Here is a 26577-nt window from a genome sequence, read left to right as displayed (position 1 = left end):
TTGCTCAAAAAAAATCAAACTCTACCTCCATCTAAAAAGCAAAAGGTAATGGATGTTTTTTGCCGCTATGGGTATAAGAAAACTAAGAAAGATGAGCTGTCGAGGATTCAGATATTATTGCAAGACCTGATTAGGATTAACAAGAAGAAAATACAAGTTCATAATTTAAGGAAACAATTTCGTAAGGATAATCAGTGCTTCGAATTAAATCGAAAAAGATTCTATCGAGACTTAACAATGAAAGAGGAACTGACGCTGTATGGATTTGATGATGAAGAATGTGTCTCTTTTTGGCAAAAAGTCTGGAGCGAGAGAAATGAGAGGCCTCAATCTTATGACGTTGTTGGAAAACGAACTACTTGTGCTGAACTTATGTTTCCAGAGTTTACGGAAGAGTTTTTTTGGAAATGTTATTAAGTATCTTCCTGACTGGAAGGCATGTGGGTGTGATGGGATATATAGACATTCTGTTCAGTCAACATAGTCGACGGGAAAAGTTGAAATCAGGGTTGATACAAAAATCCTCACCGAAACAAAAGTAGTATTTAATTATTTCAATTGAAAAATAGAATGACTATAACCACTCAAAATACAATAAAAATAATGGTCTAATTATTAATGGGTCAAATTTCATCAGTCACAATTCTTTTATTATTCATTTTGAGTAAAGAAATAGCTGAATTATCGCCTGTGTTTCTCAGTTTGACCATATTGTCCTAAAAATTTCAAGTACCTGGAGATGGAGGCTCCAAGTTGTACGCAAAATTTAATAAATCGAGTCATTACAATCTCTGCTTTCAAAAAAGTGGTCATTATTTTCTACTTTGGGCACCATTACGAATTTTCATGCCAGTTATAAAACAATGCTATTTCTACATTTCCAGGTGAGTTCAATTTTTCTAAACAAAAGACTCCGGTGGTCAGATTCCAAAAAAACACCAATGAACCAAACCGGCGTGGATGTAAAAACCGGTGAATTTGGAGACCCTAGTTCAGTCGAGTATCTCGGCGGTGCCCACGTGCGTATGCTATTTTCGTTTTAACTTTCACAGTAACGAATACAACTGGAAATTTTGCTCAGCTCATTTCCTTTTTAACTTCCACCAAGTCCAGTTTGTCTTACAAAAGAAAATTAAATCTTATGGGGATTCCTTACGACTTTCGAGTCGGAATAAGTAACTGGTAATTTTAACCAGCAGATAATCTCGAAAATACGTTTATTCAGTTTAAAAATCAGATAGAAACCGCATATCAGAGATCTAATAACGTATCTGTTACCCTTTTGGCTCACAGCTATGGATGCATAATTACTGCACGATTTTTGACGATGCAAACTCGCGAGTGGCGAGAAAAGTATATTCGGAGATTTATCAGCATTTCTGGTCCATACAACGGCTCCACTGAAAGTATCCGGGGAATTTTAATCGGTATCACTTGTTGAGTTAACGATTGATAGGAGTTTCTTGGGACTTTCATTTTCCATGTGATTATGCACTTCGAGATGCTCTCCGAACATTCCCAAGCACATATGAACTTTTTCCTGATTCAGACAGTGTTGTCCAAGTAGGGGACAAGACCTACTCATTAGACGATTATGAAATCCTTATAAAAGTATTATTGACTTGCTGAATGCCCAGAACCTAAAAGATGTGGACAAATCTGCAATGCTCGATATGCTAAATATATATAAAAATGTTACTTCAAATACAAAAGTGCCCCGAGACGTAGAAATTCACTGCATTTACAGCAAAGGAATACCAACAGTCAATCGACTTGTGTATATAGCTCAGTGATTTTTTAGGTATTCATCCTGGAATACCTATCCCAATTCTCCTTCTATAAAGTATACCGATGGAGATGGGGTTGTCAGATTGGCTAGTCTACAAGAATGTAAAAAAAGACACCCTTGGGCCACAAATTACGAGATTGGAATAATGAATCATATGAGTGTATTGAACAGTCAATCAACTTTCGATTACATCAAAAAAGTCTTACTAATACCATAATCTAAAACTTTATTACTAACAATTCTCTAAATTGACTCATACCTCTAAAACCAACAACTATAAAACTGAATAATACAGTATAACCTCCATTTGGGGCATCAATTTTGAAAAAATTGCCCCAAAAATAGAGGTTTCCCCAAAAATGGAGGTCTGAAATTTTCTTTATTTTTATAAAAATTTTAATAGTTTTAGCATATTTTTCATTAATTTATAAATAAATAAAGTATTTTTAAGAACATTTAAACATGTTTTCCACTAATTTTATTGATAATTAGAGTATTTTTCAAGTAGAAAAAAATTTTTATTCTATTATACACGAAAATAATCTGTTATTTTGTTTCCTGTTGCAGATTTCTTCATATGTATGCCCAATATTTTTCTGAAATTGTAATAGTCTTTTAACGCATCGGGAAACAAACGGTGAATATTCTCTTCAAGGTTATTCATTGCTGTTATCGTGTCCAAGTGTGAACAGTTGCATTCAGTTTGGTCATATATTGACTCATCATTATTTTCTTCTTCATTTTCAGCAATTACGTCTGCAATTATCGTGTCCAAATTTTCTTTCTCACTGTTAACTAAAAAATTTGAACTAGGAATCTGTTGCCGACAGTTATTAATTGTTTCCCAACAATTCGTTATTGTTTCAGGATTTAAATTTTGCCATGTTTTTCCAACAATTATTATGACATGACGAAGATTTATTTTTTTTAAATTAACAATTTGTAACTCAACGTCCTCAAAATAAAGAGTAAAATCCAATAAAGCGTTAAGATAATTGGACTTGAAAGATTTAATAATACCCATGTCTAACGGTTGAATTAATGAGGTTGTATTTTTTGGGAGAAAAAACAATTCAATGTTGGAAAGATGGATATATTTGTGACAGCTTGCGTTATCAAGTAACAAAACAATTTTTCTCTTTTGCGTAATCATTTGTTCATTTGTAATGGTGAGCCATGTAATAAATATTTCTGATGTCATCCAACTGTTTTTAGATGATGAATATGAAACTCCATGTTCTTCAGGGTTAAAGTTTCCTTGTCTAAATAAATTCTTCCCTTGTCTTGGTGAAAGCCTCAAAAACAATTTTATCCAATTTTTGGGATAAAGTATGAGGAGAGCGTTGAATATTTCTGGGAAAATCTGTTTGAACAGCCCCAGTATTAAAAAAATTGAGATAATTTTTTTAATACGTGACACAGCGCCTAAAAACTTACATTAATAAAAACCTTTACTAATTTTGTACTTATCTACAATATCTCGTTCAGTAAGATGTTTATTTTCACTTAATTCCTTGGCAATTTTGATCTTTAACTCAAGACTAAGCTTACGAGCCATAACAACAAGAATACAAAAATTACACGAGGCTTCCAAATGAAATTTTATATAATTAATTTTAATTTTAATAGCAAATATGTATATAAATTAAAAATCCTGTGCCCCACTTAGAGGTTCCGGTAATTTCTAAATTTGGAAATTACCGCATAAAAATTATATCCTTTTCAAACTACCCCAAAAATAGAGGTTTCCCCAAAAATAGAGGTTCCCCAAGCCAGAGGTCTGCCCCAAATGGAGGTTATACTGTATCATAAATTGTAAATATAAGCCAAGTTTTATTATTTGATCATTTCTAATGATTTCGCTAAAATTCTTATGCTTGACTGTTTTGTAACTGAACACTTAGACCGGAATCAAGGAAACTGGCACAGAACCTATAAAAAGAACGTCATGAAGGATTTCCAGCTTTGTTTTATGGGTGAAAGTTAAAGTCCCTCTCATCTGGAAACGAACTCAAAATTAAACACAGTGAAAGCAATTATCTGCTCCATTAATGTTGAAGAATGGGCGTTACAATCCGCAAAGCTATTTACTAAATGTTAGGGTGTGTCTCTAGTGGTGGTTAGAAAGTCATACTAGGGGGTTTCAATTTCGAGATACAATCTATTTGTCCAAATATAGAAAGTTTGAATATTTCTTTAAAAGGCAACTATCATTTGCTAATTTGAATGAGTTTAACAAAACGAGTGCTTTCTCCTCAAGTGATTGTGATGCAGAACTGTTTTCTTGCTTCACCGTTTCAAATGGGTACGAAAAATTGATACATAAATTACTGATTTTTAAATTTTTATAAAGAAAACTAAATATTTTTTAGTTACTCCGCTGGCGAAGCCCGCATAAGGGCATTTTTAAGGCGAATCAGTTGAGTTTTTTAAGTTTATTATAGAAAAAATATTGGGTTAATAACAAACTTTTACCTGTACATTATATATTCTAAGTCTTTACTTAAAATATTTTGCTGAAAATTTTGTTTGCTCTGTTCTTATAAACTCACCCAAACTCGGCGAGCTTACGAAATACCCTGTTGCTGTTCACGCCTGGAGATCGCTCGGACTTGACCTTCCGAAGAGTCTTTTTATACAGAAGAGTTGGGATGTCATCAAGTGTTCACACCTGTTGGAGAGTCTTCGCTCGCAAGCCGATCAAATGCAGTTAGCTTCCTTGAACTGCGCCTGCCAGCCCCACTCGAGAGATTAGCTAAATGCTCTTTTGTTGGCGTCCAACAGTCTACTTTTGGAGAACGAAACTGTTCGCATCGGAGCGTGTATTCGACTTAGACTTGATATATTCCAAACGTACCGTTGCCGATGTAATTGCATGTGTGAAGCGGCAGTTCATGCTGTCTGAACATTCACCGAAAAGAACGAGAACACTCCTTTCGTAATCGTCAAAATTGACATTAAAAATGCCTTCAATTCAATACGACGTGATACAATTCTGGAGGATTGCTTCACATACTACCCATCTGTGTACAGCTATAGCTCATATGAAAAACCATCCAGTCTGTTCCACTCCCCTTCATTTATTTAAGAGAATTCCATCAATCCGAGATTGATGGCTTTAACTAATTTTTCTTTTTTAATAAATTTGGTTGCTAGTTAATTTTTAATAAATTGTTCAAATTAGTTGTGTATGATTGATGTGTATCCACCCGTGGAAGGTCTGAGGGGATGTCTAAACACGTGTCCTGTGTGTTCCCGATTCTGTGCCCACTTCGGAGCCCTGCAAATGCACATGCGGATTGTGCACAAGTCGTGCATGGTAGGCGGAATGAGTAAATATAGGAAAAAATATGGACGAATGAAGAAAGTGGGGACCAATTCCAGTACTGCTGTCGGGCAATGACGGTAAAACCTGCGACAAAAAATACTCCACATTTGGTCTGCTCAAAAAAGTGTTAATTTGTTGTAACAACAGCACTTTGCTCGTGTCCACAGTTCAGAGTACTGTCCTCGGTGTAAGTACAGACTGTACCCCTCCACCCCCCACTCCTGTCCTCTCTACGTCTGCCACGTCTGCGGCAAAATGTTCGGCCTAAGACAGTCCCTTGGAATGCATTGCAAACGGAAGGGACATTCCAGACACCCTCCTCCTCTCCCGCCGGTCTGTCCGGGGGTTGAGACTGCCTATAATGTCGGAATTCAGACTTTCCGGGATTCCTTTCCTCCCCTCAACACTCACCCTACCAGTGATTATACTCAGAATTTTAATTATTTGGAAGATTATGCATTTTTTGATGACTATATTCAATAAATGAGTTGTTTTTGTTCCATAAATATGTACGTGTGTCCATGAAAGAGATATATTTAATCGGCACTGACTGTCACTACAGTCTTGAGGGCATTATCATACATGAAATGGTCAATGTTGTATATTCTGGACTTTGTTTGTGAATAAATTATTCCTACAGATGGGGTGCGTGCTATAATTAAAATAATTTACAAATTTGATTGAACAAAGCATTGTTAAACTCACTTTGACGCACAAACATTGTGCAATTTCCAACTTTAAATTTAAAATAAACCCATATTAAAGATTGTAAAGTATCACTAACATCACAATCCTGAATTAATAAGCTGGAAAGTAGAATTGCGATCTAGAAAAATAGTCAACGCCTGTATTTTTCCAGTCACAGCATAAAAACACCATGTACCGTCGATAATGCAAAATGGAAACGGCCATTTTGTATTGCCTTCAATTTCTTTGATTGGTTAATTTTCGGAAATTATAAATTTTTGTTTTTACTTCATCTCATAAAGCCGATGGAAAGCTATGATTGTTACTGCCCCCCCTTTCGCCTCGTACTCGTCTCAGTTCATCATATATCAGTTCAATTTTGGACATTTTAAAAGCAACATGGCATCAAAACGAGCAAGTTATTAAAACAATTGCTGAAAAAAGAGCTACGCAGATTTTTGCTATATAATTAATTCCAATAGATGGGGTGCATGTTATAATTTATTTATTAGGAACAAAAACACCGTCATAACCATAATTAACTATTTCAGGTAATCCTAGCCTCTTTTAGAAACCTTCGCATCTTTTCTCTGTATTTTACAGCGGTTTGTCTAAGAGGTCGGGGATCCCGAACATGGACTTTTTCCTGAGGTCTCCACCGTTTTCTTTCATGATTTCTTCTAGTCCCTTTGGTGGAATTTTGTTTCCCGTGACATTTGCTAGGAGGTTTACAATCTCCAATCTCAGTCGATTTTTTTTAAAATTTCTATATGCTAGATTGATTCCCCATACTGTACATCCGTAACCAATTGTCGGTTTAATGTATTTGGTGTATAGAGACTCTAATCCGTAAGTTCCTTTGGCGTCTTCCAAGTTTCCAAGAAATTTTTTAAGAAAGTTTAATTTCTTATTGCATACGGGGGATAGGAAGAACCTTGTGGCACTCCATTCGGTAATATCGAGGAAATTGAGTCCCGGATAGAATGTGGAAAGTTTCGTATCAACGTATTTCTTATAAGCCGACCATTTTGCATTATTGTAATCGTAGTAGGAATCATGTTTCTCTCGGGTCATTTGAGAACAGGTGCGTGTTATAATCAATAACTAAAATAAATTACAAATTTGATTGAAAAAAGCATTGTCAAACTCACTTTGACTCACAGACATTGTGCACATTCCAACTTTGAATTTTAAAATAGTAATAGCAAAAGCATCAGGACGTGGAAAAAAGCAATGTTTTCAGAGTTAGAGGAAGGACGTCTTAAAACGATTGCTGAAAGAAGAGCTAGAGGGTGTAGCATCAGCACAGTCAAGCTGCGTATCCTGACCTGAAAATCACGAATAAAACCAACAAGAATTCTGGCTTCAAATCGTCTGCATGTTGGTGCTATAAGTTTATACAACGAAAGAACCTATCTGTAAGAAAGACAACGTCAATTGTCCTAAAGATGATGGAGGACTACAAACATAAACTGATGGAGTATCAGCGGTCCATAATCAAGATGAGGACAAAGCACCACTCTAACATCGAAATATAGGAAACGCTGATGAAACCCAATTGACTTTTGATCTGCCGAACTCTTGATGAACACTTGTAGTTTAAACACATGTGATACCTTTGATCCTTTACACAAGTTCAACGCACATAATTGATTGTCTCTTTAAGATCGTTTAAGTCGCCATACCCTCGTTAAGATAAGGTAATACACGTCACTCAACACGCTTGTACCACCTTACTTTGACTGCGTTTAAAAAATCTGAAACGCAAGCAACCCGCATTTTAAGTGCGCACTATATTCGATTACTGTGTTTTTCCAGATGTTTTTGGCCCGAAATTACTTTCGTGTTATTTTCGATTACGCGTTAAAATCGAGAAAATACGGTAACCTTATTGAGATATTGTATTAAAATATTGTATTGGGCAGTCATTGGTTATATATAAACATATTCGTATTCAATTTTCGAGACATTAATATGAAATGACATGTTTTCTTTTTTCTAAAAATGTTGCAATTTTGTTTGTTTTTTCCCACTACTCTGTCTTGTATGGAATGTAAAAGTCCCGTTCATGTAGTCATTGTAAATTAATATCAAACTTAACCAAAGACCTTGAAACAGATATGTCGACAAATCCCGTCACTGTCTGAATCCAACTTAGATATTTAAAAATTATATTCTGCTAAATTAATAAATGTCAAATTTGAGATAATTTAACTAATGGTCTCACGAAGCTTTAGCTATGGATAATGGATCTGGAGAGTCGTGGGTTCGAATCCGAAGGAGGCTAGTTTCCAGCTGGGGTCAATTCTCATTACCGTCCTCTGCCCGCGAGGCGACGAGTTCTTCTGGCACGACACAGTTTAAAAAGGGGATCTCTTACCTTTCCGGTCTTAGCGTGGCGTTATGGGGTCCACAACGTCAATTGGAACTTCCAATCGGATATGGAAACGCTCAGGAGGCACTTAATGCCTACCGAAAAAGGACCTCTAGAACTCTGACCCTCGGACATTGTCGTCCCAGTCCGATTATTGTCAAGAGCCAGGATGACTCTCTGGAATCGTGTCTTACTCTTGATAGACGGAGGCCAGTGCTTCTAAAGTCCCCCGACGAGAGATCTCGTTCCACTGCCGCTGAATAGAACCAAACCGGGCTTCCTACAGACCACAAGCAGCCAAGTATCCTCAGATAATTTGCGTTCAGGGTGGTTTCTGAGAACGATGTCTGAAAGAGAACGAGAAGCAGAGTGAGAGGATAGGAATACCGAAAGGGCCAGATCGGAATAAGATCTCATACTAAGGTTGCCCAGCGCACAGGTAAAAATGTCTGGGTCCAGATTGCAGAGTGAGCTCGTACCGAGGCTGAAAATATGGTCAAAGTCGGAAAGAAGGTCATGCCTGTTTAAACAGGGCGCACATCTCAGCGTTTAAAAAAAGTGGAAAATTATTTTCGGAGAAGGAAAAAAGCCACACGAGGGTCGATGTCTTTGAGCTTCTCAGTCACTTTGGATAGATTGGAAATTTTTTCAGACAGGGAGCCTTCAAGAGCAGAAGGATCCATGGAAGCACCGAGAATCGTCAGATTCGGTTTGGGTGTAATTCGGACGTCGGAAAAAATTCTTCGGCAAATGGAAGTTGCGGCAGTGAACAGGATTTAAATGAATGTTCACGATTTCGGATTTTTCCACATTTATAGGAGAATAAAGCGGAAATCGTCGAAAACGTTGCGTCATCCAGGTACCAAATGTTAATAGGGGATCGGACAGAGTGGACGATACTATTAACGCCCAAAGCAAAAAACACAGGGCCCAGGGAATCACCCTGCTAAACCCTGGAAGAGGCAGAAACATCGTCAAACATAAGGATGTTTGGGGAAGCAAACAAGTAATCTCCTCGCAATAGAAACAGACTTTCGATTAAGACAGAACAATGTTAAATGTTTGAATTTGTGATAAAATGACTAGCGAGAATTTCAAAAAGTATTTTTGTAAAAGAAAACATTTTTAATTCATTTTATTGCGAGTTTACCGACTAATATTTCGTTTTGGAGGAGCCATCTCGTCTCCAGAGGATTGTGTGTTCTCAGGGTCTTGAGACGTCCAATACACATGAGGAAGCGCAACGACTCCTTCCCAATCGATCCCAGGGTTTCGACGGCAATCGGCCGGAAAACGTAGCGATCGGTGAGCCCATCATATTTCTTCTTCTTGATGTCCTCTGCTCTATCCGCAGCTGTGCCAGCATTGCAGGCACTTTCCAACATATTTGTCTTGGACAAGGAGTCGGAACATGTTGAATCCCATACGAGAGGCTTTCCTTCCAAAAACGGAAAGATAGTCATCCCGTCTGGGCGTGTGTATTGGACGTCTCAAGACCCTGAGAACACACAATCCTCTGGAGACGAGATGGCTCCTCCAGAACGTGTCCCAAGCAATAGTGAGGGGAAACTGGATCATCAGTTAAATAAGTTATGATAAATTCACTTAATTAACACTTTTTGATATTTCGTTTTTGTTATTTTTTTAACATTTGAAGTCAATTTTTTACAATCGAAAAATCATTTCCAGTAAATCATATTTACGAAATTTACCGATTTCGATTTGTTTATCACCCAAAAAATCAATTTTACTCAAAAATTAATAAAGCAATTTGCCCCATTTTAAAACGCACATTTTAGGTGTTTCTAAAAATAGCCATTTTTAATGAGCTGAACAAATCAATTAAAATATTTTACACATGACTAAACTCAAAATCTGATAAAAAACCTTAACTACTACATCTAAACTTACTCATCTGCCCTTACTAAGAAGGCTGTCTACCCTCTCAGATGTAAGAATAGAGGCAGACCTACAGCTAATCCAACCAGATAACAAAAATATTAATAATGTCATTTAAAATAGTTTGGAATAATTTTCTCGGTGAAATATCGAAACATGTCAGGATCAGCTCTGATGGAGGCGACGATGTGATCGAGGGTGATATATTCAGAGCTGGCTTCGATGGCAAAGTTGCCTGCAGATTTAATTATTGACTCCGAAAGGACTTCCAGGACAGCAGACATGTAGACGGCTGCACCAGGACTGAGTCGAGGTGTTCCAAGGAGACCTAAGGTCATTTTATTGGGTTATACGGGATCTTAGTTCTCTGAAAACGAATCCAGGAGAGATTTTCAACTCGTCACTGACCATACTAACGTGCGATCATATTTAAATTTTTTTATTTAAATCAACATATTGAATTATACATAATAAAACATAATTTAATTTTTAAATAATTTCTGAATTTTATAAAAGAACTCAAACTAATGAACATACAAGAATAATAGGATCTCTCTGGTTATAAAAAAATCTTTAAATTCATAATTATCATAAAAAGTATTAAAAGCAATCTATTTTACTGTTTGAAAAAGCATGTCTCTCGCATAGATATGACATCTTCAAGGACCCCAGTAAATTTATAGCTCAGTGTGCTTGGAAGCAAATCAAATTCAGCAAGGAAAAACCTAACTTCTACACTTTCTGTCAAGATTTTGCGTTTGGATTAGATAATGTCTTGACAAACTCTTAACCTCTTTATTTTTTAAACCTATCTTAGGTCGAATATTTTTGTCTTTCAATGCAGCTAAGTACATACAGTTACATGTATGTCACAAGTAAGCTAATTATCAATACGGACACTTATTCCTCAGGAACTGAACTTAACACGTGGAAATGTTATTTCAACACTAAAAACAGGAATAGGAAATATTGAAACATATCCATCATGGAAGTATTTAAGAGTCCCTTTTATGACAACCCTAATACAAAATCCATTCCATCAATCTACATTCGCATCTTATAAGCAAGTCCTTAAAACTCAATTGATTTATGAAAGTTCATTTTTTATTCATCCGTTTAATTTAAACAGTGGAGATTTATTTTTAGCTGTTTTATCGATTGCATATTTACTGTAAACATCAATGTCGGTAAATATCAATTTATAGCCATCATTCGAAACGTTAAATTTTTTGTCGTCTGTCACCGGTTCTGTCGATAGCAGGTTGAGAACGATCGCGCTAAATCGATTTACGCTGCTTGCGGTAGCATCGAAAATTAATGGTAAGCGACTGAGAAGGTTAAATACGAGGCATTAAGTATTCAAACTTAATATTTCACATGGCCCATACGATACCTATGGGCAGTTTGTTACATTAACCTTGAACTAGGATTAACTTGAATTAATTTCATTTTATTAAAACCACAAAAAAGATTTTATAGGGATTTTATATTTATTAATAAAAGACTAAAGAATTTTAGTGTAGTCATTAGTACAGTCGATATTTTTCCTTTTAAATTTTTTATCTGTTAAATTAAAATATTTAAAACTATCTCAACGCGATTATTCGATAAAATATTTCTCCTGTTCATAGCTTTGTAATAACTTGAATTTTTGTCAATTGGGTTGATTTTGAAATTGAATCTCTTTGCAGTTGGAAACAAATTGTCTGACTGGGAATAATCTAGATATAGATTTTAAATCGATTTACATGAATTTTCAATAGATTCTATCCCTAAATAAAAGCTAAAGTTTTATATTTCAAAAAAAGCAGCAATTATATCATGAAGCTTATCTTGAGAGATAGTTAGCTTGAAATAAAAATCATAACGATTTGGAATTTTTTAGCTTTTGAAGTTATAGCGGCATAACTGAAGAAAACATAACCTGGAATCTCAATTCCCCGCTGTATTCAAATAAAGGACACGTATTTCGTTAAAGGGTTGTTTTTTGAGTGTTTTTTTGGACTTCAACTCTGTAAAAATGTACTTCTGTAATACTTTGATTTATTTTCCGTTGCTGGTATAGAGTTATTTTAAAAATGCATCAAATTCAATCAAGTTAATTTTTAAATACAATATCTACTCTAATCGATTTTATATTATACTAGCTCGGCAGCTCGCTTCGCTCACCGCGACCTAGCTCCTGCGGAGGGCCTGTTTCATCAAACAACTATAAGTTTATGTAGATGTATAAAACTACCTGGTTTAATGTAACCCTATTCTATCGCCTGTTGATAAACGATGTTTGTCGTCCGTCCTTCCTTGGCATATATGAATAAATTTTCTCTTCTGCCTACCCTCGAGCATCCCACATACAGCTGTCCATGTGAAAAGCACTCACTCTCTAAAAATAACCCAACTACCTTTAATGACTGTCCCTGGGCCTTGTTTATTGTCATTGCAAAACTCATCCTCAAAGGAAATTGCAGCCTTTTAAATCTAAATGGTGATTCATCAGAAATTATCGGAATTCGTAGAATATAAACATCCTCACCTCTATACTTACCTGTTAATGTCGTCGCCTCTATTACGTTAGCCATCAAATTTTTGATAACTAACCTCGTTCCGTTGCATAATTTAGGTGGCGCAAGATTTCGTAATAAAACCACTGGAACGCCTATCTTTAACTTTAAAAGATGATTCGGCATTCCAGAGGGATCTAAGGAGTTTAAAAATTCAATCCGGTTGAATTTTTAGAAAATAACAAAAAAAATAAAAAAAACAAATAAAAATAAATAATTTAAAAACAAACAAATAAAAAAAACAAAAAAAAACTTTAAAAATTTGTAAAATAGTATAAAAAAATCTCTGCCGCCACGGCAACAACCTGTCTAATTTTTTTAACAGCCAATTAAGATAATGCTTAAGAGCCTTTATAGTCCGGAGATTTAGCTTAGTGACCTTGATTAGACAAACCACTGGCGGAAATGGGGCAGCCGGAGATGGGGCAGCCGGAGATGCGGCAGGCAGAGTAGCAGCAGCCAAAAAAGCGACACACAAAAAAGATTTAATTAATTACCTTAAGCTGACCGTTTTTTCTTCAGCTTCGTTTTTCCTCCTTCGGTTATCTATTTAAAAAATTATTTTTGAATAATAAAAAATATTAGGAAAAAAGAGGCATACAGAAAATAAATTCTATCTTTACGAAAAACTTCTTTTCTTAGAGTCGTCTTCCCTCCTTCGGTTATCTATTGAAAAAATTATTTTTGAATAATAAAAAAGTTTAGGAAAAGAGGCATACCGAAAATAAATTCTATCTTTACGAAAAACTTAACTAAATAGTTAATATTTTTACGCAAATTCTTCTGATTGCGCTGTCAATTGGTCGTAAATTGTGTTAATGATTGTGCTAATGTGGTTTCAACGTTGTTGCACGCTGTTGTTGTTGTTGTTCATTTCATTCTCTCTTTCAATTTTCTTTTTCATTCTTTGTTTTCTTTCTCTTATCACTTCTTTTCAATCTTTTTTCGTTCTATCTAACCCATTCTCTATCATCTCATTTTTTCTTTCCTATCTCATCTTACTTTATATCTCTCTATCCCCATGTCATTTTGTTTATCTTGTAAATCTGTTAATTCTCGCAAAACGGGTCGCTCCTGCGCCTCTTGCCTCTTGCACCTCTCGTGTGTTAAACTCACTAAACGTGATTCGGCGTCAATCCTTTCTTGGAAGTGCCCCTCATGCCTCCCACACACGTCGATCCCTAAGCCTTCTCCCCACCCGGCGCCCATCCAGCCCGAAAAATTCTTTGTCGCTTCTTTCCGAATCCCGAAGCTTCCGCGTAATCCCTGCAAGAATTCCCAAATCTGCGCGAATCTGCGTTGCTGATACGCTATCCGACATAATCGATCAGTCCCTTAAAAGCAATCTTCCAGAAACTTGGTGCAAACTATTTTCGTTTCCTTCTGTTTGTCTGGGAGCTGCCCCTCGTAAAACGGAGTCAGTAAATAGGACATCGGCCGCTCAGCAGATTAAAGACCGCTGCAGTTCGTTCATAAAGGCACCCTTCGACTTATCATGTATCACGCCGGATCGCCCCTCGACCGCGAAATCTCGCGGGCCTCTTAAACAAGACGAAGGGGTACGCTTAGCCCGGTCAGTTAACAGCAAACTAATGCAGGGAGATGTCTCAGCGGCTGTTCGCCTGATTTCATCCACAGCATCCATTGCCCCGCATACTGATTCCGTTCTGAATTCACTCCAGTTGAAACATCCTCCCGCTCCACCTGATATCCGTGAACCCCTTCACATTGCCAAATCCGAACGAATTGTTTCTCCCAGTGACGTGTTAGCCTGCCTTGGATCATTTCCACCGAGCAGTAGCGGGGGAGTAGATGGCCTAAAGCCGATACACCTAAAGGATCTTGTCGCGCCCATGACAGGGGAATCTGGTGCACGCCTCCTGTCCTCGATTGCATCCTTGTGCAGCAGAATTGTCTCTGGAAATATCCCATCTTTTGCACGCGATCTACTGTTCTCGGCCAACCTGACGGCACTTAATAAAAGTGATGGGGGCATCAGACCCATCGCTGTGGGAAACACATTCAGGAGGCTCTCTGCAAAAATTATCCTCAGTGTTGTCCTCCCTGATTTGAGCTCTCAGCTGCTGCCACATCAGTTCGGTGTCGGTGTTAGCGGTGCTTGTGAGGCTTCTGCCCATGGGATGAGGGAGTTGGTCATCAATGGCAACCCAAAAATTCCATATCTTGTTAAGCTGGACGTGCGCAACGCTTTTAACAGTGTTCGCAGAGACCACATCCTGGAAGTTGTGCACACCCGCTGCCCGGCACTCTACCCAATTGTCCATCTATCTTATGCGCGTTCCTCGAATCTTCTTTTTGGAAAAAATCTGTTGTCCTCAGCGTCTGGGGTTCAGCAAGGGGACCCATTGGGGCCTCTCCTATTTGCCCTCGCAGTGGACCATATTGCTCAAAGGCTTTCGTGCCCGCTAAATTTCTGGTATCTCGACGACGTCACCTTAGGTGGCTCGCTCGAAAATATTCATAACGACGTTGCTGATGTTATTTCGGGTTTTAGCCAAATTGGCTTATCCCTTAATGGCTCCAAGTCGGAATTTACCCTGCTCTCCCTCGATCATTCTTTATTTTATCCTGCCTTCACGTCCCTGTCCGAGAAAGTTGTCGGTCTCTCTGCGACAGACCCTGATGATCTGGTCATCCTTGGTTCACCAATCTCTGGTCGAGGTATTTCCGCTGCCATCGAGTGTAAAAAACGCCAGCTGGCTCAAACACTGGAGCGTATCTCCCAACTGGGCGCACATGTCGGGCTATTCCTTATAAAGAATTACCTATTCATCCCCCGCCTAACCTACTTATTCCGCTCGTCTCCATGCTTTCGGGAACCAGATCTCTTGTCCGTCCTGGACTCCGTAATCTGGAAGTCAGTTGGGAAGCTTCTTAATGTTGACTTTGGCGGGGACCAACTTACCCGCGCAATGTTACCCCTCCGTTTCGGAGGCATCGGTATCCGCTCGTGCAAATACATTTCTATCCCATGCTACCTATCTTCGCTCTCGGCATCAAGAAATTTTGTCAGTTCTGTTCTTTTTCGCTCCCCTGAACGTTTTGAACTGGCTGAATTTTCTTCTGCCCTCGCTGCCTGGACCGCCTCAGGTCTTTCCTTCCCCGTGGAGGATCACTTGCAGAGGAGTTGGGACTCCATCCGCTGCAAAGAAGTGGTAAAGTCCCTTAAAGGAAGCGCCGATCAAGTTAAACTCGCCTCGTTGAATGCAGCCTGTCACCCGCATTCTGGAGACTGGTTGAAAGCCATCCCTCTGTCCACCGCTGGCCTCCTCTTGGATGATGAATCGACTCGAATCGGGACCTGTCTTCGTCTGGGAATTCCCCTCTGCCACCCTCACCGGTGCAAGTGCGGCCACATGATTGGCCCCGATGGTCTCCACCCCCTTTCGTGCCGCTTAAGCACCGGGCGTATCCCGAGACACACTGGCCTGAACTACGTCGTCAAACAGGCCCTCAATGCCGCAGGCTTCCCTTCTGTTCTAGAGCCTGCCGGCCTCGACCGTGGCGACGGCAAGCGTCCAGACGGAATGACGGTCTTTCCATTCTCGGAGGGGAAATATCTCGTTTGGGACGTTACCTGCGCGGACACCTTTGCCCCCGGGACCGTTGCTCAGTCTGCGTCCTCCCCCGGCTTCGCTTCCCGTCGGGCTGAGGAGACGAAGCGGAAGAAATACGCCTCTCTCCCACCAAATTACCACTTTGTCCCGATTGCTGTGGAGACAAGTGGAGTGATAGGGACGGCCGGAGTGTCGCTCCTGTCCGAAATCGGGAAGTGCATCCACAAGTGCACGAAGGACCACCGCCAAATCGGCTGGCTGTACCAGAGGATATCGATCGCAATCTTGCGAGGTAACTCGCTTGCAATCCGAGGTGCAGCCACGACACTTAATCTTAATTAGCTTTATTGGTTTCAACTATCAAAGTGTTTTTCAAAATCTGTTAATTGCACACTCTATTCAAGGTCGTGCAATCTGTAATTGCACATTCTGTCAAAGTCAAATATGATAATAGCTTTAATTTTGATTCATGGTAGATAATGATATATTCATTTAATTTTAAAGAGAAAATCATAGGATGAATTGAATTTCTTTATCGCGAATAATTGGGAGTTCATCATTGTTAATATTCTCGCTGTCGTTTTCATCAAGGATATTCTTAATACGTGAGATTTTTGCCTCGAAGGTTTTAATGGACCTCATCATGAATGTCGAGGACATTAACGTTGTTCATTTTAATCAAATGCAGAAAATAATTTTTTGATTTTTTGGCGGGAAGGTTTTAAGGACCTCATCATGTAAGTCGAGAACATCGTAGTTGTTCATTTTAACCAAAATGCAGAAATTTTTTTTTAATTTTTTTGGGGGGAAGGTTTTAAGGACCTCATCATGCAAGTCGAGGACATCGTAGTTGTTCATTTTAACCAAAATGCAGAAAATTTTTTTTTAATTTTTTTTTGGGGGGAAGGTTTCAAGGACCTCATCATGTAAGTCGAGGACATCGTAGTTGTTCATTTTAACCAAAATGCAGAAAATTTTTTTTAATTTTTTTTGGGGGGAAGGTTTTAAGGACCTCATCATGCAAGTCGAGGACATCGTAGTTGTTCATTTTAACCAAAATGCAGAAAATTTTTTTTAATTTTTTTTTGGGGGGAAGGTTTCAAGGACCTCATCATGTAAGTCGAGGACATCGTAGGGTGGAAGATTCTTGGAGGAGTTCATGATTTTAAGCTTGTTCCCCATTATTGGCTAATTATAAGGGGGAAAGATTTTGACAATTTATCTGTACTTTGCCAATTTGAAGTTGGTGTGTACACACAGACAGACAGACACACACCATACCATTTTATTATTAAGATCACCAAATTCAAGATTATATAATCATCAAAGTAAATACTAATTAAAGGTCAAAGCATTTATTAGGAAAAGAAAGCAAAGAAGAAACAGCCATTATTCATCAAGAAGCCAATCAAGGCTGAAAGTCGGAAGATCATCTAAATATGTTTAATTAATATCATTAAATTTACCCGGGTCATCTTTCTTATCTAAATATAATTTAAAACTGATAAAAACTAACCTTTTTTACATTTTTTACTATAAAAGGTCTTACAAAGAGAATTTGGTTTCTCTTCAACTTTGTAATCCAAACTTGGTAAGAATGCTTCGCTAAAATCCTTTTCGGTTAAGTCTGAATAGTCAATGACACCTTAAAATAATTTTAAATAATAAACGAATTTGCTTTCTTTGCCAAGCTTGATTTGACTGTTGTTGAAAATTCTGGTTCGATTGCTGAGAATACAAATTTTGGAAATTATTTAAATCATTCGACCCAGTCGAATAACTTTGATTATTGAAATCACTATATCTAGTCGGTTGTGTTTCATTTTGTTGACAGGACGATACATTGTCAGTCGTTTTTTCCCCTGGGCAAGATAAATTCAAACTCAGTACGGGAGCATTCTTGTTTTACACAAATACATGGAATCCTCATGCATTCACAATTCTTCTGTGCCGACATTAATAATCTTTCGTAAAATCGTATTTATAGGCTAAGAAAAACCGCATTTATTTTACTTAAATCGGCAGTTCAAAGAACTTTAATACATCAAGGCTACAACTAGTATATTTATTATATTTTTAATAATCCAACTATGTTTTTAACACGCACTCTTTTACCTGCTAACATTTTCAAATTAATTCCCATGAAAGCTGATTTAAAAATACAAACCAATAGTCCCAAAGAATTTAAATTGTCATTGATAAACTTTAAATTTTGGTATAAGAAGGTTTTATAATAGTTAAAATCGTTATTTGTGAGACTTAGTACATTTATAAATTGAGGATTTCCCCCTATCCCCCGAATGGAGTGCCACAAGGTTCCCCCTATCCCCTTTATTATTCAACCTAATGTTAAATGATATGCCTCTTCTTGAAAAAAAGAATGACATTTTACTATTATATGCGGATTATATAATCGTTGCATCGAGGGATGATATAATATGTGTCAGCAAAGCTACAAGAAGATTACAGAAAAATATAAATAACATGTGTATATGTCTCAATGGCGATCTGTTGAAAGCAAGCCCGGAAAAGTCTGAGCTAATTTTTTTCACAACTAACAAAAGACTGGGGAATTTGTCGATAAATGTGACCATGAAAGGGAAATCAATTCCTCAAAATAAAACTCTAAAAATACTAGGGATCACCTTTGACACCTTTCTAACCTCTACTCCCCATACGGAAAACGTGTTGACAAAATGCAGTAAGAAACTAAACTTTCTTAAAGCATTTCTTGGAAACTTAAAGATGCCAAAGGAACTTACGGATTAGAATCTCTATACACCCAATACATTAAACCGACAATTGGTAACGGATTAACAGTATGGGAATCAATCTAGCATATACAAATATCAAAAAAAATTGACAATATTCAAATGGAGATTGTAAACTTTCTAGCGAATTATCATAAACGGCTTAATTTATTTATGTCATTACCTGTTAAAAGACGACGTTCTTTTAATGAAGAAAAAAGAAAATTTAATATCAACTGGGAAAGTGAATACTTCGTAGTCGAAACAGACAACAATAGCATGCAATGCTTATTGTGCCATGAGATTGTGAAAACTATTAAACGGGACAATGCTAAACAACATTTTCAAAGACATTTAGACCACCCAGTTGTCAAGTCCAAGTGTTCAAGAAAAGATTCCGTCGAAAATTTGAAATACAAATTAAGACAACAAAAAAAATGTTTAAAAACTTTTAAATGTGGCAAATGCAAGAGTTGAAGCATCCTTTCGAGTTGCTCATATCCTTGGATCTGCTGGAAAACCTTTTTTAGACTGAAAACTTGTGAAAAGATGTATCATGGAATCAGTTAAATGCATTGATCCCGACAAGGAGCATAACTTTGAAGCAATTCCACTTTCACGTGACACAATTCAGCGCCGACAGTTTCATATTGCCGAGCATCTTAATCTATCACTCCTACAAAAATTAAATTCTCAAACTACATTATTTTCACTTGCCATTGATGAGTCGAATGATATATGTGATTCTGCTCAGCTGATCATATTTATTCGTACTCTATCCTTCGATTTTGAAATACATGAGAATTTTCTATCCATGAAGTCACTACCTGGAAATGTACGGGGTCAAGATATATTTTAAATAGTTAAACAATGTTGTTTGGAATTCAAATTGGACATGACATGTCTAAGAGGAATATGCACAGATGGCGCACCAGCAATGTTGGGTAGAAAACAAGGATTTGTTGCACGCCTAACTGAATATGTCTCAGAAGAGTATAACAATAAATCAGTTATTGGTGTACATTGTATTATTCACCAACAAGCACTTTGTTCACAAATGAAAAAATTTGAAGATACACTTAATGAAGTAAAACAGATTATTATATATATCCGAAACAATGCATTGAGACATAGACAGTTTCGAAATATCTGCTGAAGACATTTTATACCATGCACAAGTTCGATGGCTTCACAAGGTGAAACAACATGTCGTGTGCTTGATTTACGAAAAGAAATATCAAACTTTTACTCATCAAAGCAAAAAGAGTGTCTTTTGGATTAAAAAAAATTCTTAATTGACTTAGCATTTCCGGTTGATGTACTCACATATATCAATAATTTGAATATATCTTTGCAAGGTGAAGACCAAACAATTTGCCGAATGTATAAAAAAATTAACGATTTTATGGATAAATGCCGCCTACTGAAGATTCACATAAAAAATGAATTATTTCATTTTCAAAAAGTCAAAAATCTCATTGATGACAAAATAATTAATTATGACGATCTTACACCAAATACATTTAATACTATATTCGATTATATTTTGAAACAATTTGAAGAGCGATTTAACGAAACTAAAAAAATTGAACTCAAACTTCAATTAACTGCAGTACCACATACTGTTTCGATTGAGAATGCGCCATTGGAATTTCAAATTGAATTATTGAAATTATTGGAATTTCACCCCTGTCCTAGACAATGCGCTGTAGAATACAGAGAAAAGATGCGAAGGTTTTTAAAAGAGACTGGGATCACCTGAAATAGTTAATTATGAGTATGACAGTGTTTTTGGTCCTAATAAATAAATAAAATAAATAAAGTCGACGCTAATCAATAGATCAAACTAATGTATCACACATGTAATGATTTTATTTTGTAGAGACAACGAAATAAAGTTTAATCAACAATGAGATTTCAAACTAGACATAATTAACTTATGTGTTCTAAAATCGGCATGATTTCCCACTCAGAATGACCCCAACCAAAAGAATTCACCAGATATATTTGGTAATAATTTCTCTACGTGAACAGGGAAAAAACAGAATGGACAGAAATAATATGAATGAATAACCCAGTCGAAGAGAAATAGAGAAACACTAATAAACTCGGCTCTCTATTAGGAGACAGTGGGGATATCATATGAGGAAAAATGTTGCCAAACGCGGCATTAAACAGGCTGAAAAACCTATGGCCATAACGGAAAGGGAATAACAAAAAACAAAGAATAATGCTATACAACACATTTATCAAACCAATCCTCTTATACAACTCTGGGACATGGAGAACAACAAATGAGGAATTGGGGAGGCTCGACTCGTTTTACATGAATCATCTAAAAAACATATCTGGAATTTCCTGGCCATCCAGGATCTCACAGAGTAGACTATACAATAAGTGTGACTGTACGCCAATAAGTTGCGAGATTATTAGCTCTTGCTGGAGACTTTTTGGACACATCCTGAGGTTAGACCGAGGGACATTTTGGTTATAAAAAATTAAAAGGATAATAATATAAATAAATAAACGTTGCAGGTGTGTTTTTGTTATGATTGCAATCCGGCGAGCTAAGGTTTGAACCTTGTCATAAACACATAGAAAAAAGGTGGAAGATTTAATAAAAATGCAGCATTGTAATCTTTTGTGCCTCCCCGAGAACTACCAACTTAAATACTACTCCTACCATCTTCTTTCATGGCCACAAATCTCCTACGTTGCTGAATCAGGGAATCAAATCGTGGGATATGTCTTGGCCAAAATGGAAGAGGAGGCTGTCCAGGCACCCCACGGACATATCACCTCCCTGGTAGTGCATTTAAACATTCCCAGGCTGTAAAGCGGACATACCGAAAGTACGGAATTGCCAGGAAACTGATGGAATTGGCCTGCCAGGCAATGGACGAGTGTTTTGGAGCAGAGAAGGTGACCTTGCATGTCCGCATATCCAATCGTCCTGCCTACAATCTCTATAACAACAGTCTTGGTTTTAGTGTGACCAATGTGGAGCCCAAATACTACGCAGACGGGGAAGATGCCTATGCCATGTCCAGACCTGTTCGGCCTTTCCTTAATAATGCTTAACTTGATTGATTCTATTTGGTTTTGAACTCAACGATATTTTGTATAATGTCAGTAGTTTTTGGTAGTTATGATTTAATTGTCAATGGTTTTTCTAAAATATGATTAGAAACGATAATTAAAATAAAATTGTTTTGGGTTGTCACTTTTCTAGATCACAAAAGTTGCCGAAATAGTAAAACAAATCGGTTATTGAATATTCAAGTTTTTGAAACATTTTTAGTATCTCTACTAAAAATAAATATTTTTTAAATGAAAACCTCGATTTTGAACTAAATTTATTGCTTTTAAAAAAGTAGAAATTCCTAGACTACTGAAAAATTATTCATACAGAGCACTTAATTGTAAATATGAAACGAACACATCACACAATAGCTCGAATAAAAAACGATTATTCAGTACATAACTCGTGCAAATAATATTTAAAATTTTCATGCAAAAACAAAAACTGACTACATTTTTTAAACTTTGGATAATAAATTCTCGGTTTAAACAATTACGGCTTTGAAATCCAAGAGAAAAGATGAGAAAGACTTCAAAATCAATAAATTAGTCTTTAAAAAGTTTTTAATGGCTATATCAAGATAGTCTAAATATGCAGTCATTTTCTAGTAATCATTACTTAGTCTACCCGCCGTCTAGCCAAATACTGCTTCACTTTTTTATCTTGACTGGAGCTTGCTGAATGCTATACCACTATTCCCTTTCTACCTTTTCTCAGCACAAGTAGAAACATCTTTTTAATCTCAAGCACTGATTGAGTGCTCCACTTCTCGCTTTTAATTATATTTCGATTTTTCTAGATGATTGTGACTTTAATCGACACACTCAAAGTTCACTTGGCTATTTTCCGATTAGAACTGCCGCTTTCAAATTCGAAATAGTAATTGTGGACAGAAAAACGGTTTTTTATACATACTAACGAATAAAGGAGTTCTTGAAGTGCATTCCGCCTCGATGTATTTTTTCTCAATTTGACTGAATTCCCTAAATACAGTAGACTATCCATTTAACGAAAAAAAATTTAACGAAAATATTCATTTTACGAAAGTCAAAATATTTTTTTACGTTTTTCCTTAGATAAATTCAAAAATAAAATTTTTTTTCTTTGTAGTAGTGAATATTTAAATATATTTAACGAATATTTAAATAACGAAAATTAAAATTTTTGATAAAATTTTAAAATAATTTTTCCTCGCTATTTCTTTGTAGTAAACCATGTGTGCAAGGGTGAACAATTATTATTATTATTATTATTTGCAACATACGTAGAATCATATTAGTTATAATTTTACTCGTGCAGCATTAAAAACAATCCTTTGAACCAGCCTCCTCCAACCTCCTCTGTCGTGAGCGAGTTTCCTCAGCTCGTCCAGATCCTCACCACTCCTTAGCCTTTTCTTCACACATTTCAGGTCTCCGTCAAGTGTTTCCGGCAGCGTAACACGTGGACGTCCACGGAAGCTCGATCCCTCTTTCAGGAAGTAGCCCTCCATTGCTATGTTAGCTGGGGCAAGCATGTCCATTCGTAGAATATGGCCAAATAACCTCCACCGCATATTGACGATTTCCACACTCAGAGGGCCAGTTCTGCATCTATTGTATAGCGATTCCTGGTTGATTCTTATAGGCCAGTTCAATCCCAGTAGGGATCTAAGTTGCCTGCGGTGAAAAGAATCGAGTCCACGTTGTTCAGTACTAGACATTCCCCAGGTCGCCGAATTATATGTCAGGATTGGTTTGACAAAGGCTTCATACATCCTCAGACGAAGTGACGTACAGAGTCGTCGTTTGCCGATCCACTCTTTCTTTATCTTGTTCATCGTGGCCCAAGCGAGAGCCTTTCTTCTGACAATATCATGGCCGTCCCCAAGTAGAGAACCGAGTTTGTTCGTTTTGCGCCAGGCTTCACTTGAGCTGCTCTCCATCCTCATGATTTCAACGATGTCGGTTTTTCCAACGTTCATTTTAAGGAACCATCTGTTCAGCTCAGCAGGTGCCACTTCAAGGAGTCGAAGTAAGGCCGATTTGTCGTCTGACACGAAGTCGACGTCATCTGCATATACAATTTCGACGATATTGCCAGCATAGAATTTTCGAAGGTCTCGTAGTGCCGTCTCCAGATAGATCACGAATAGCAACGGCGAGAGGGCGTCTCCCTGAGGGGTACCGACGTTGCACGTGAATTCACGGGAAAACGCCGTGCCGACCCGCACCTTGAGCTTTGTGTTCGATAGTAGTACTCTTATCATATTGACAGAGTCAGGGTCCAGGAATTGTTCCAGTATTTTGAGGAGTAGACCACGGCGTACCGTGTCAAAGGCCCTAGACAGGTCTATTCCCAGGACTGTTGTTGCACTTTTGTATCTCTGGGTGATAGCGCAGTACCACTTGTGGGCCCAGACAGCATCGGCGGTGGATCTTCCTGTCCTAAATCCACTATGACTCGGGGATAGATAGTTGTCCACTTGTTCTCTTATTCGGTTCAGTGTAACTAATCCCAAAAGTTTCCGTAAGGTGTTTAGCAAGATTATAGGGCGTAGATTTTCGACAGGCCCAGCCTGCTTGTTAGGCTTTTGGATCGGTATTAATAATCCGGAATCAAGACCGAGGAATTCCTTTTTCATAAACATACCATTGAGTAGCTCCGCCAGTTTGTCTGTTAGTGCAGGCGGTCCGTATTTAAACAGTTCTGAATTTATTCCATCCGGTCCAGAGGAGCGGCCATTTTTAAGTTTGGCTATTGCAGTTGATACTTCACCGGTGGTGATAGGTAGGCTGAGATGAGTGGTGTATCCGCTGGTGTAATCGGATATTTCTCCGTGAGCGGTTAATATACTCTCGAAATACGAGGCTATATATTCAGCCTGCTCTTTGGGATTTGTGATGAATCTTCCATTGCTGTCATGGATTTTGAGTTTGTTAGTTTGTTTTTTCCTGTTGAGTAGGCGGATTGCCGTAAACATTTTTGAAGAGTCCTTTAGCTGTTCAATTCCTGCAGCTATTAAGTCGAGTTTGTTAGTGAAGTTTGTCTTGTTCAACATTTTGATTTTTTTCTGGGTAGATGAACGTCTATTCTGTAAGATTTGTTTCTTCTTCGGATCAGATGTGTTTTCCAGTTGTAGTCTTAGCTCCTTTTGTTCTTTGATGAGGGCAGGGAGATCAGAGTGTATACCTTTGTTGCATAGTACTTGCGACCGAAGGCCAATTGCCTCGTCGGCTGCCAAGAGGATCCCTTTCATTGTCTCCGCCCAGGCACCTCCTGGAGAAAGTTCGGCATTTATGTTTCCAAGAGATTTCATGATTGACAGTTGGTAGTTGTCTCTGACCAGCGTAGATGAGCACAGTTGTTCGATTTTATGCCTTATCCTTACATCAGCGTTGGGCCCCCTTCGTCGTAGGTCAATTGATGTCTTCATAGCAAACTTGGCAGAGACAATTTTATGATCACTGTAAGTAGCTGCACCTCCATAAGACCTTGAGTCTCGGAGAAGCGATTTTTCCCCGGCTCGACAGACGATGTAGTCAATTTGGTTGAAAATGTTGACGGACCCTGCGGTCGGTGAGGGTCGTTGGCCAGTCCACGTCGTTTTGTGACGCGCGGGATGCTGGAAACCGGTGTTGCATAGGAATAGGTCAAAGACCCGACAGAATTCAGCTAGAACAGTTCCTGGATAGTTTCTGATTCCTCTTCCGTGATGGCCAATAAAACTTTCGTTTCCCTTACGGGTTCCAACTTTCGCATTCCAGTCCCCGGCAACAAACAGAAAGTACGAAGAGCCGAGGTCTGTTAATGTCCTTCCTAATTCCTCATAGAAGATATCAAGTTCTTCTGGATTTTTTTGAATACGTCCACTGTGTGGCGCGTAGACATTGACAATTGACGTGAGTCTCCTCGACTTGCTGCTTGAGATTGTACGTAGTTGTAAGACGCTGATCCTATCGCTGACTTTCCAATATCGATATAGTCTGGAGGTGTGGTTCTTGTGTATTGCGAATCCTTGTCCATAATGTATAGATTCTGAGGGAAGCAGTATTAGGCGATAATTTCCGTGTATTTCGTCAAGTCCGTGTTTTACTTTAGTCTCCTGTAGACAGCATATAGAGCCCTGGTATTTTTCGAGATCAGTACATAGAAGGTGCCTCTTAGCCACGGTTTTCAGACCTCTGACATTGAAGGTAAGGATTGTTAGTTCATTAGATTGTTTCGAATGCTTAAGAAAAAGGGTGAACAATATGAAGAAAAAAAGAAAAACTTATCAAATTCAACAAAAACTGGAAGTTATTGATTTCAAGAAAAATAATCCTGATGTTACTCAAGAAAAATTGGCTCAGCGGTTTAATATGCCTATTGGAGTGATCAATTCAACGTTGAAGAAAATGCAATTGTATGGATCAAGGCGTCACAAACAAAAAAAGAATATTACATTTAAAAGTTGTACTGATAAGATATATGAACCACTATATGCATGGATTCCGAACAAACGTTTCTGTAATCACACCATAACTAATGAAATGGTACGCGAAATGGCA

At 37.7% G+C, this 26577-nt stretch overlaps 2 protein-coding genes across 2 annotated transcripts; both read left to right on the top strand.

Moving 5' to 3' along the window:
* The first annotated feature begins 618 nt into the window (after positions 1–618).
* On the top strand, positions 619–1441 carry LOC115231728 (phospholipase A2 group XV-like). The gene is made up of 3 exons (XM_029801685.1): positions 619–700; positions 731–884; positions 1294–1441. The coding sequence occupies exons 1-3, from the start codon at positions 619–621 to the stop codon at positions 1439–1441; spliced, it is 384 nt and encodes a 127-aa protein (XP_029657545.1).
* An 18081-nt stretch (positions 1442–19522) lies between these two features.
* LOC115231727 (N-alpha-acetyltransferase daf-31-like) lies at positions 19523–22047 on the top strand. The gene is given in 3 exon segments (XM_029801683.1): positions 19523–19801; positions 21572–21793; positions 21796–22047. Coding segments are annotated over 3 exon segments (753 nt in total).
* Positions 22048–26577: the final 4530 nt, after the last annotated feature.

The sequence above is a fragment of the Octopus sinensis genome, unplaced genomic scaffold (genome assembly GCF_006345805.1).
Source record: "Octopus sinensis unplaced genomic scaffold, ASM634580v1 Contig18757, whole genome shotgun sequence".
In the NCBI taxonomy this organism is placed as follows: Eukaryota; Metazoa; Mollusca; class Cephalopoda; order Octopoda; family Octopodidae; genus Octopus; species Octopus sinensis.
This window is presented reverse-complemented; position numbering and strand designations above follow the sequence as displayed.

Coding starts and splice junctions, on each gene's coding strand:
- LOC115231728 (XM_029801685.1), top strand. CDS start 619: ATGGGTCAAATTTCATCAGTCACAATTCTTTTATTATTCATTTTGAGT. Junction 701..730: donor ATTATCGCCTGTGTTTCTCA/GTTTGACCATAT, acceptor AAAAATTTCAAG/TACCTGGAGATGGAGGCTCC. Junction 885..1,293: donor TGCTATTTCTACATTTCCAG/GTGAGTTCAATT, acceptor TTTGGCTCACAG/CTATGGATGCATAATTACTG.